Raw genomic sequence first — 12,637 nt, 5'->3', positions numbered from 1 at the left:
TTCTACATTTTATTAGTAATTATAACAATGTGTCTAATCATCAGAAAATGTTGTACAGGAGAAAAAAAAAATAAAACGGAAAATTCTAAAAAAATTATGATAAGAAAAGTAAACTAAAATACGAAAAAAGTCTTAATAACGAGTGTTTCCATCTCTACTATGTATAACAGCCTCACATCGTTGGCCCATACTTAAAATTAATTGCCGTATTTCATTTTGGTCTAGTTCTCTCCAAATCTGGATCAGCCTCTCTCCCACTTCCTGTAAGTTGTTTGGTTGGATACCAAGGATATCCCAGAGATTATCAATCGGATTTAAATCCGGACTATGTGATGGCCATTCCATAGTGTTAATTTATACCTTTTCTAGATAATTTCTGACGATCTGTGCAGCGTGAGGTCTGGCATTATCTTGCATTAGTAAGAAATTTTCACCGATATAAGGAGCGAATGGTACTACATGTTGCTCCAGGATCTCCAAGATGTACCATTTAGCTGTAACAGTTCCATTTTGTTTGGCCACTAGGTCCGTACGTGCGGTCAAAAAAATACGACCCAAAACCATAACGGATCCTCCACCAAAAAATGTGGTATGTGAGAAGTTACACTGAGCATATCGTTTGTTGGGTCGTCGCAACACACGAACACGTATGTCGTTATTGTACAAACAAAATCGGGATTCATCAGTAAATAGCACTTGTTCCCAGTCAGCCTCTAACCAATTAACGTGTTCTCTGGCAAAATGTAGTCTCCCCCTTCGATGCTCTGCAGTTAATAGAGGACCTTGGGCGGCAATCCTAGGTGTTAAGTTGTATTGCCTAAGTCGCTGGCGAAAAGTTTCAGTACTAATTTGTATAGTATGCACGTCTCGAAGTTGAATTTGTAGACTTCGATGTGTTACAAAACGTTGTCAAAGAGCAGAAATTCTTAAAAATCGATCTTGAATAGGGGTAGTTACCCGGTTTCGTCCTTGCCCTAGTCTGCGAGTATGATCCCCTGTTTCGAGGAATCTTTCTAACACCCGTGAGACGGATGTGTGGGACACATTAAACCGACGACCAATTCTTCAGCAATTCCAACCTTCTTCCGACAGTATCACTACTTGGGCACATTCATCTCGGGTTAAATTACGTGATTGACGCTCCATAATAAACACAATTAACAATAATCAACAATTAACCAGTAGCCGAATAAAATTCGTGAACACTTGGAAATTAGTATATGTATGGAATTAGTACATTTTTTGCTTCTTTTTGTTTTGTTATAAAAAAAACTATAGCGATAAAACACAGTAAGTAAATATAGAGTGTACGAATGGCATATACATGGGGCTTGCAAAATATAACATTACAATGGAAATTTTTGTTAACGCTAATAAAATATTTTAATATTTCAAAGTGGTGCGTTAATTTCTTGGAGAAGTGTATTAATATAATGAGAATTAATAATTAAACATATCGTTTTAAGATCAAAATATGATTGTAGAGTAACCCAGTAGATTGAACTGTCAGTTGTTAGTCCAGATTTTTTTCCTAGGTGACGCTAGGAGTTAATCTACCGGACGAACAGTGTGAGTTGTCGTCCTAACCTTTTATATAGATAGATAAGGAAGGAAGTTTTAGTTAACTTCCGCTATAAGTGGAAGTGGTATAAGGCTCTTAATATTTTAGAGTAATTGGACTTATCTAAAAACCACTCATGTTAAATATTCAGATAAAACTTATGACATGTCCAGTAAATAAATTGAAAATAGTTTGTATAAAACGCGCATTAAGAACGCTGAAATATACTAAAGTAATTAGTAACTAACAAAAACTGAACCGTTTCTCAAATATTATTTGCAAAAAATTAATGTCATCTCGCGAATACGAATATTTATTGTCAATAGAATCCAGAGAATGTAGGTATAGAATCCATAGTTCTTGCAAGAAAGTGACGAAATATTTGTATTATTTTAGGCCGTCTAAGAAGTGTGGTTAGATATTTTGCCTTATTTTGCAACTTGTTGATATCTATGACTAGAACAATTTTTTCAAACATTCCCTACCTCTTTTTAACCGCTGCTGGTAAGTTATGCTATTAAGATATCTCTAAAGAAACACAAAACCACGCATTTGCTTGATTTTGATTAACTATTGCTCATCAATAATTTAAGTACAAGGTGTCCCAAATTGGTATGTTTTACAGGCTATACCAAAAACTAGAGGAGAATAGTTAAGATGTCATTACTTCTTTTTTCGTTAAAGTAACGATTACCTAATCAAATCATCAATCGCTCACCACATTAGCAAGATACATGGCGATTGTTGAAAAATGTCGAATGTCAAAAACGACAGGGTTAAATATCTTCTTTATTAAGAAAAATTTTTAAAAATTTATTAAAACTTTTGATAGATATATTATGGAAGCGTTTAGTGGCGTACGAATAATTTTTTTAAGGGGTCTCACTCAGGAAATATAATACCAACTTTTTTTTATATGGGACTTCCTATATATTTCGACATTTTTCGTTTACACTTTTAATTCTCTTTCACCTGATATGACGTATTATATATCTATTTTCATTCGTTGGAACTACTCTGCAAATAAATTTTTTATTTGACATCGCGTTATAGACACTTAGAAACAAAACACTCAGTAACACATTCTAACATTTTATTATGGGGATAATAATCCTTCATAGTTTAATTTACGAGAAATAAGATCAATTAACTTAAAATTAAATTAAAAAAAAAACTACTTAACAATCAGAATTAATTTTACGAAAATATTAACATTATAATGAACATAAAAACAACAATAATACACAAAGGAACAACTAGAATTCATTTTACAAAAATTAAAAAATTTTAATAAATATTCAACATGCCCCCGTTTTGTTATAGTAATAATTGACACCTTTTTCTTACAGATCTTACTTATTTGAGTATATGCATAGACTTTATTTTTCTAAATGCTTGATAAATGCTTTGGAATTGGTCTTCCTTAGTATTGAAGCCAGTTTTATAAATACTGTTTTTTTTTTAAATCGCCAAATAAAAAAATTAGGAAGATTTAGTTCTGATGAACAAGAACCATAAGTTCCAATCCTCTAATCTGAAATTTTTCATTGAAATAATTTTTAACGAATTCGGCATTACGAGCATTATGAGCAGCTCCATCTTGTTAAAACAAAAATGTATTCCTCTCGGCCAAATATGTATTTCTCATTAAAAATGTTATTTAAATTCGTTTTTAAGATACCTATATATCCGGCAGCAGTTAGTTTATCATCAAATAAAAGATAAACGAATTTATTATGCTTAACAAAACACAAACGTTAAAACCGAATCTCTCTTACCTCCTGATTCCCTGAACTAAGTGAGGATTTGAGTCATTCCAATATATTTCATTGTGTCAGTTAAATATTCCTGCACTGTAGCTTTATCGTTAAATATTACCTTCGCTATTACCTATTACCTTTTAATATAATCTACTCTACGAAATGAATATTTATGCAAGATGTAACAATAAGTTATTTTAGATAAAAAAATAATGCAATTTACGGAAATCTAAACGTAAAAATAAACTTATTTTAAAGTAAAATTGTGGCTTATATCCAATAAAACTAGTAAATTGTATTAAGACGTCACAAGAAAATAGCTTCAAAACAATATTTAAAAAAAGTAAGAATAATATTATATCGGATAAAAAATTATAAATAGAAACGAAAAATGTAATAAATTACAGTGTGTTCTATTTCGTGATGATTTTATTTATAAAATATGGAAACCATACTTTAAAAATAATAATTCACTTTGAACCAACAATTAGCAGTAAGTATTTACTTTACTTTCAAGTTAGGTAGGCACTGATTTTATTTTTGCTAAATAAAACTGTCAAATGATTAATATCCTTATAATAAAATGTTAAAATGCGTTATTATTGTTGCGAGTGTTTTATTTTTAAGTGCCTCTAACATAACGTCAACTATAAACATATTATCTGCATAGGATCTTCAAAAACTGAAAATAAATATGTCGTCTTTGACTTTTTTCAATAATCGCCCTTTATCTCGCTACGGAGAGAAGCTATTGATGATTTTATTTGGCAATCATTACTTTAACGAAAAAAGAAGTCATGACATCTTAACTACTTTTTTCATATCAGTATACCCAGCAAAACATACCAATTTGGGACACCCTATACACACTATAATTACTTTGATAAACGTTATGTTTTGTCCGCAGGTTTTTCGGTAACTGACCTATTATATTTTTTATTCAGATTGATTTTGGATTAATAGGTTGTTGGCTATTCTTGTAATATATTCGAGCCATCTTAGATTATAGTTTATTCCATAATTTATATTACGAGTAATATCTCAGTAGTTCCTAACCTACCAGATAATACAATGATGCGGTACTTTAAAATTGCTCTAGAAGAAAAATCTCGAAATGTTATGGAGTTGATTAAAAAATATTAGTTGGAAGAAGGAGACTAGATAGGAGAAGAATTTCTTGGCTCTAGAACCTTAGAAAATGGTTCAACATGTCTATAATCCGATTATTCCTGCAAAATAAGGATCATCATCATGGCATCTACCCTCCTAGCAGAGTGATTAGCGCCCTTTTTGGGCTGTTTCGGTTCATTTATCGCGAGGAATCAGTCCGCATAAATATCTTGGTTTTACAGTTAGTTGTGTGACGTGGAGTCTTATACAATATTTTTAGTTTAGTATTCTAAGTAAGCTTCTTATCTTTTTAACAACTTTGGAAGTTGTTGTATTTCCAGTAAGTTCTGTTTCCTGTCAGAATTCTTTTATTGTTTACTATGCGTCTATCATTAGTTCCGTTAACTGAGACCCCAAGATATTTAAAGTGAAATTTAACCTTTTCAAACTCATATGCGCCGAATTTTAAACTTGTCACATTAACTGGATTTTTTCTTGAGCATATTAGGTAAAGCCCTACCAGAGATCTAGGAGGGACATTAATATTTATTATCGATAAGTGTCTATCGCAAGGCAGCGTGGGATCGCCTCTGGAGAAGATCGTACTTTTATTTTCGATTTGCATTACTTACTCGATTGTTAGGTGTGTTTAAAAGTCGGTCTTTATCATTGTCTACTAAAGTTATAATAGTTGCAAATATATTTACATACTCTACATTCACATATTTACAAAACTTTATCATTTCTAAATAGAGTACAAAAAGAACAGAGGCAAAAATATTTTAGAAAATTATTTTCAAAATTGAGGTGTGTCTAAAAGCTGGTTTTATACCGTTATCAACTGAATTTAAAAATATTTACATAAATTACGTATACATTACCATTTATAAATACAATTCAAAAAGTACTTACATTTAAAAAAAATTACATGGACAAGTCAGTTTCACTATCACTGTCGTTATCTAGATCTATAATAATTAATTGATGGATTCGACCGTTACTGGATGGAAATTCATTTTATGTGACAATAAAACACTGAAAACTTTGTTTAGATGTGTGTACAAACTTAAATGTGACGACTGCCCAAAAACTTACATCGGTCAAACTGGTATAAATTTTAATAAACGAATAGCAGAACATAAAAGGGCTTTCAATAATAGAAAAACAGATTCTACATACGCACTTCATCTTCTAGATCATAATCATTCTTTTAATGACGAATTTAAAATTCTTCACATTCGAAATAAAGGCCTTAGACTATCTTTGTTAGAATCTATGGAAATCAACAAATTAAAAAACACAGATATAATTCTGAATGACCAACTTGAAACAAACAGTTCTCCCCTCCTCAACCTATTTCATTAGAGACTATAAAGCGTAAACACATGCCAAAAATAGATCACTTGAGAAAGGCAATCAGCCGAAACAGCTGTAGTGATAAGAGTTTAAAATAAATTTTGTGGAAGTTTTGAAAACAAAGTTTTCAGTGTTTTATTATTCTATAATAATTGTTTCTTTGAACTATCTGTATTTATATAAGATCTTTCCATCTTTAGAACATGGGCAACACTATTTTTCTAGCTCTCATTGGCTGTTTTCTCCATTTCTAATTCAATTAGACGAACCACAGATGAATTTAAGGGACATGTGAGACAGTAAGACAGTTCGTCTACAACGAACTCCAAAACGCTTTAGACAAATTAAGAGAGACAAGAGAAAAAATAGTAATCTTAGGCGATTAGAATTCAAGAGTAGGTAAGGATATTAACAGGGGATTAGGATGCATTGGACAATATGGGGAAGAAACATTAAATAGAAATGGAATTAAAATGCTGGAATTCTGCCAAACCAATGACCTGATAATAGGAAACACATTCAGTGAACAAACCATTAACGACAAATATACATTTGTGGCTGAAGAGAGAAATGCGAAAAGCTTAATCGACTATATAGTCTATACGAGAAACCTAGAACAAAATATAAAAAACATCTTAACGGAAAAGGAACCCGAACTGTCTACACAACACAGGATGGTCACTGCAAAACTGGAGGATGAAAAAATGGAGGAAGTGGAAAGAAAAGAGTACAAGAAAGTAAATGTAAACAAACTAAAGATAAAAAGTGTGCGAGAATTTTACACAGAGGAAACTAACAAAAGACTGAGACAAATAGAGCGCCAAAAAGAAACATGGACAATGGAAGAAAGATGGAATATATACAGTGAAGTATTAAAGACAACAGCAACTAAAGTGTGTGGAATCAAAAAACATAATAAACAGTTAAAAAGGACAAGGTGGTGGAATAAAGAAGTGAAGACAGAAATAAAAAAGAAGAAAATAGCATGGAAAAAATACCTCGAAACGGGATTAGAAGAAGATAAAGAAAAATACTATAGGCAGAGACGATTGGCAAAAAAGACAGTCACACAAGCAAAAACAAAAACATGGAAAGAATTTGGAGAAGAACTTCAGGAAGAATATATAACAAATAATAGAAACTTTTGGACGACAATATGACACATAAGGCAGGGAAAACGAAAGGAAATAAACGCAGTAAGAGATACTTCAAACCAAATACAAATAAGCCCAGAACAAATAGCTAGGGTATGGAAAGAATATTATGAGAAAAAAATTGATACCGAAGTGATAAAGGAAGACAATATAATCAATGAAGGCGAAGAAAACACAGAGCCAGAGCAAATAAGTAGAGAAGAAGTAATAGAAGGATTATCAAATATAAAAATAGGCAAGGCAGGTGGAGATGATGAAATTGAACCGGAAATGGTAAAATACATGGGAGAAGAAGGAATAAACTGGCTATGGAAAATATATAAAGAGGCGTGGGAAAAACAAACAATCCCTAAAGACTGGAAGAACAATATCATCGTGCCAATATACAAAAAAAGAGAACATGTAAACTGCGACAACTATAGGGCAATATGTCTGTCATCGGTGTGCTTTAAAATATATACGAAAATAATAGAGAAGAGACTGAGACAAGAAGTAGAAATGGTATTGGGAGAAGAACAAATGGCATTTAGACCGGGAAGACAGACAAATGACAACATATATATCATTAGAAACCTAATAGAAAGAAGCATAGATACGGGGAAAAAACTAGTATTAGCATTCATAGACCTAAGAGCAGCATCTGACACGATAGAAAGACATATTATAGGGAAATGCTTGAGGAAAATTAACGTACCTAATGCATTGATAAAAATTATAGAAAGTACTTACAAAGAGGTAAAAGGAAGGGTACAAATAACAGGGGAAAGATCGGAAGCATTTAATTGGAAGAGAGGTATTAAACAAGGAGATAGTCTCAGCCCATTGCTATTCATAATAGTAATGAACGAATTGATAAGAAACACTAGAGTCATAACTAATCAACTACAGACAATAATAGGTTACCGCAGATTACAACCGGTAACAATAGAGTCCTTAATGTATGCAGACGACATAGCACTAATAGCAGATTCCGAGAATAAAATGCAGAAACTAATGGATATATGGGTAGAACAAATAGAAGAACTTAAAATGGAGATAAACGAGGAAAAAAGTAAGATAATGATAATCAGCGGCAAAGGAGATAAGGAAGATAATCAAATAAAGATAAAATGTAAAAACTCAGAATTGGAAATAGTAACAACTTACGAATACCTGGGAAGTATAATAACTAATGATGGAAAAATAGACTGGGAAATAACAAATAGAGCAAAGAAATCAAACATGCGTTAGCATAATCAAATTATGCGTTAGCCCAATAATGGGAAAAAGAGAACTTGCACGAGAAACAAGAATAAAAATATATAACACAATGGTGATACCGACTGTGCTCTATGCAAGTGAAAACTGGACAATTCTGGAAAAACATAAGAGCAGGATAAACGCAATGGAGATGAGACATCTAAGAAGGATAGTTGGAAAGACAAAATGGGATAGATTAAGCAACGAGACTATTAGGAGAATGGCCAACCAGGAACCGATAATGAACAAAATAGCAAAGAGACAAATGAACTGGTATGGGCATCTGATGAGGATGCAATCCAATAGAATAACAAGAAAAATGTATGAAGCAAAAAACATCGGAAAAAGAAAAAGAGGCAGACCAAGAAAAAAATGGATACAGCAAGTAGTAGAGGCGGGAAAACTTAAACAAAAATCACTCGAGGAATTGAAAATAATGGCAGGAAACAGAAAAGAATGGAAGAGGTGGGTAAATGGAAATTAAAATAGCTAGCCCAAATCCGACACCCTGTTAGGGTAAAAGGAAGGGGAGAAAGAAAGAAAGAAAGAGACAGTAAGGCAATGTCTTAAAAAAAAACGGATTTATTAAGTGATTATGGAAACTACTTGTCTAAAAATATGGAGGACGGAATTTTTAATTCAAATTCATAAATACGGAGAAAGTGGAAGAGAAATTGTTTATCTGGATGGGACGTGGTTTGACACCCATGACGTTTCAAAATGTGGTTTGGCAGATTCTTCTTGTCACTGTACAACAAAAGCTTCATCAAATAAAGGAAATCGTATTACAATAATCCATGCAGGAAAAAAATGGTTTTATACCTAATGCTTTAGCCTTGTCATGCAAAAACATTAAGGACTCCCGTGTCGACTATCATGATGACACCATCTAAGAAATATTTGAGAACTGGTTTTCAACGAAGTTATTGCCAAATATAGCACCAAACAGTGTAATTGTGATGGACAATGCCAGCTGCCAAAGTCGTAGGCCGAAAAAAATCCATGTTCTAATGACACCAAACTTAGAATCCAGCAAAATATGATGAAAAATGATATAGTTATATTGTGAAGATAATTATTCTAAAAAACAATTACTTGTAACTTTAAAATCATTTTCCATCAGAAAATAATATTATTGCGACAGTTTGGCGAAAGAAATGGGTCATACAGTATGAAGACTTCCTCGCTACTATTGCATGTTCAATCCTATTGAACACATATGTCATGAGTTAAAAGCATTGGTAAGGAGAAGTAATGTTTCGCTTACCCTTAATTCATCTCTGGTTTATTGAATTAGAAATGGAGAAAATAACCAATGACAGCTGGAAAAATACAGATAGGTTGCTCAAAGAAACAATTATTATATATCTAGATAACGACAGTGATAGTGAATCTGACTTGCCCATGTAATTTTTTTAAAAGTAAGTACTTTTTGAATTGTATTTATAAATGGTAAACTTTCTATGTATACGTAATTTATGTAAATATTTTTATATAAAACGAGCTTTCAGGCACACCTAAATTTTGAAAATAATTTTCTAAAATATTTTTTCTTCTGTTCTTTTGTACTCTATTTAGAAATAATAAAGTTTTGTAAATATGTGAACGTAGTGTATGTAAATATTTTTGCAACTATTATAACTTTAGTAGACAATGATAAAGACCGGCTTTTAAACACACCTAACAATCGAATAAGTAATGCAAATAGAAAATAAAAATACGATCCTGTCCAGAGGCGATCCCTCGCTGCCTTGACTCTCTTAGATCTCTGGTAGGACTATAATTTCTTTTATTTTGTTTTATTACCAAACCCCTCTTGGATACTTCTGTGCACAATTTCGCAAATTCTTCCTTGCTATTCGAAACTGCTAATCAATGCTATGTCGTCGTCGTATTAAATAGTGTCGTTGATAGATGATACTGTCCGGGACGAACAGGTACCTAAGAAAAAGAAATATTGATTGGACGATATATCATTATCAGTGCTGCTACAGTTAATAGAGGATCTCGACCTGTTCCTTCTTCCGTAGTGTTCTGTGCTTGAAACCTTCGTACTATCCTGTCTCACCCTGTCTATTCGCTTGAGATTTAGTCTATCCCGTTTTCTCGTACCCGTTGCTTGCGCTGTATCATGGGCGCCAGCAGCGGAGTGGCTTGCTGGACAGAAAGTACATAGTGTAGCGTTTTACCATTATTTACCAATAAAGCAAGCAGTTCTTATTTATGTAAATATGTTTATTTATAAGTTTGCAGTACGATAATATTTTAACAACTATACTAAATTAATATCAGCGCAGCTTATATATACAAGTTATTATGTACTAGAATATTCTGGAATAGTCCATCTTTATTCTTCTTGTCAGAAGCGCTATTGAGAATGCCATCGATTGTATGTTCGAGATTTATTCTTCTAAGAATTGTGACACGTACCACGCATCAGAGGTGGGCTATTTCGTTACACTGCTCCCCTCTTAGATCTGAACGTCCCGATCAGAAACTTTACATGTAGGCCCAATATGGCTGAATCTGCACGACTCTCCAGCTCTGCATAAACCCCTCAAGAAGAAATAACAGTCTACTGACTTTGAAGGACACGATCTCTTCGGGTTAATGCAAAACAAGTCAGATTTTCTAGTGCATGGCCTTCCTGGTCACCATATACAGCAAAGATCAGGACCATTTTCTAATCTCAGTACTCTTCCAACTTTAGGCTGCTAAGTTTTTAACTTGTCCAAACGACCCAACTTCTTATAGAATATGGACGAGATTACTTTAGTCATCTCAAGATCTTTGGCAACACAGTGGTCTAGAGAGACGTTATGCGGAACACTAAATAGATCCTACTGAACTTCTGTGGTCACGTCGAATCTAACACTCTTTATCTCTAATTGGACAAAAATTCATTAAAACTGGGTCGCCGGTCATCTTTGATCTCATGTTGAAGGGTTCGTGCTTTTTCTGTTTCATTTGAGCTAGCATAAGGTGCAAGACGATTTATGTGAACTACTTTTTGTTTATCTTTCGGCAACTTCTTAATTCGGTATATTACGTCATTTATTCTCTTCAGCTTCATTCAAAACCTATAGCTTCGTAATTTGAGATTTTTAAAATAACTGTATCCGCCATAACTTTTAATCAAAACTTCGCGCCACACCCTGTATATATAATATAAATGATTATCGAAATAACGAGATTATTATATTTAAAAAATGTTTTGTATATCTTATTATAATTTTATTATTTTTTTTTTAGAAGACGAGAACGCTGCAGAAGATGTAGATAATGATGAACAACCAGAAAGAACGTGATGAAATAGGAATAATTAATATAATAATGTAAGAATGATAACGAAAAGAAAATGATTTCATATTTCATCTTAAAAAAAACTATTGCTTCTTTTAATCCAGATTGATTTTTAATTCATCACAAGATAATCTCTTTTATTATGATTTTTAATTGTTATACTATACTACTATACATTGTAAGTTTACATTATATTTCCTGTTTTTGACTTAACTGGATTCTTTTGTATATATTTAATCTTATTTTTAACAATATAGTGTGTAGTGTAAAAATCTGTAAAGATATTTATTACAATAAAAATTATGAATAAAATATAATTATTTAAGATAATAAATTGAAGAGGTATGAGGTAAGTTCTTTTCTAGTCTTGATGATCTAGGTCAAACATGAAGAAACTGGATCAGACAGAGAAGGAGAGATAGAATAAAAAATTATCTAGGCGGGCCGAAAAAAAAATTAAACAGAACAAATGTTTGATTTTATTTTTTAATTTTACATCACATAAAGATTAATAAGAATAGTAGGCAATATGAAATCAATAAGTAGCGACATTATTAATAAATTTAACCATTTTTTTTATTAAAAAAAAAGAACACTCGTAGTATATTTGTCCCTCCACAGGGACAACTTTTTCTATAATATTAAATGAACGGATTGTGTTTTTTGAGCGCTGAAAACACATTGTACCTTGCAACGGAGAACCTTTCTAAATCATTTAAAAGATTGCATATATCTATGCGTGTAGGTCAAACGATTTCCTATTGACATAAGTCAGCTGTTTTGGGTATATTTGCTGTGCTGTGAAACTTGTGCATAAATCATTACGTAGAAATCTGGTTTTTTGATAAATAAAAACTGTAATATTGTCAAGTTGGTATAAGAGTTAGTTTTGCTATAATTATCAATAATTTTGCATTTGAAGATAGTGTGGTGGTTATAGGGACAAACGAACTTTATTCTTAAATAAATCATGCGTCAGTCCTATGCTTTTATGAAGTTTTTAAAAATTTTATGTAATTTTTATGATTTGGACCTTTGACTAGATACTCGTTATAGTATCTTTTTTATTTCAGGAAATGTGAAACAATAAAAAGCCCTTACTGAACAGGAACTTTTGTACTATTTAGAAAATGATGACGACTCGGATGTTCCGT

At 32.1% G+C, this 12,637-nt stretch overlaps 1 protein-coding gene across 2 annotated transcripts in view; it reads left to right on the top strand.

Annotated features, from left to right (window-relative positions):
- The window catches only part of Rchy1 (Ring finger and CHY zinc finger domain containing 1), a 55,637-nt gene extending 43,855 nt beyond the window's left edge, over positions 1–11,782 (top strand). The window contains exons 6-7 of one of the 2 annotated variants that reach the window (XM_072543254.1): positions 1,958–2,065; positions 11,433–11,782. In XM_072543254.1, coding sequence (XP_072399355.1) covers positions 1,958–2,065; positions 11,433–11,488 — 164 coding nt within the window. In that variant the 3' untranslated portion in view covers positions 11,489–11,782. The remainder of the gene's footprint in view (positions 1–1,957; positions 2,066–11,432) is intronic. The other variant, XM_072543255.1, reaches the window with a different exon arrangement.
- Positions 11,783–12,637: the final 855 nt, after the last annotated feature.

The sequence above is a fragment of the Diabrotica undecimpunctata genome, chromosome 9 (genome assembly GCF_040954645.1).
Source record: "Diabrotica undecimpunctata isolate CICGRU chromosome 9, icDiaUnde3, whole genome shotgun sequence".
Lineage (NCBI taxonomy): Eukaryota > Metazoa > Arthropoda > Insecta > Coleoptera > Chrysomelidae > Diabrotica > Diabrotica undecimpunctata.
This window is presented reverse-complemented; position numbering and strand designations above follow the sequence as displayed.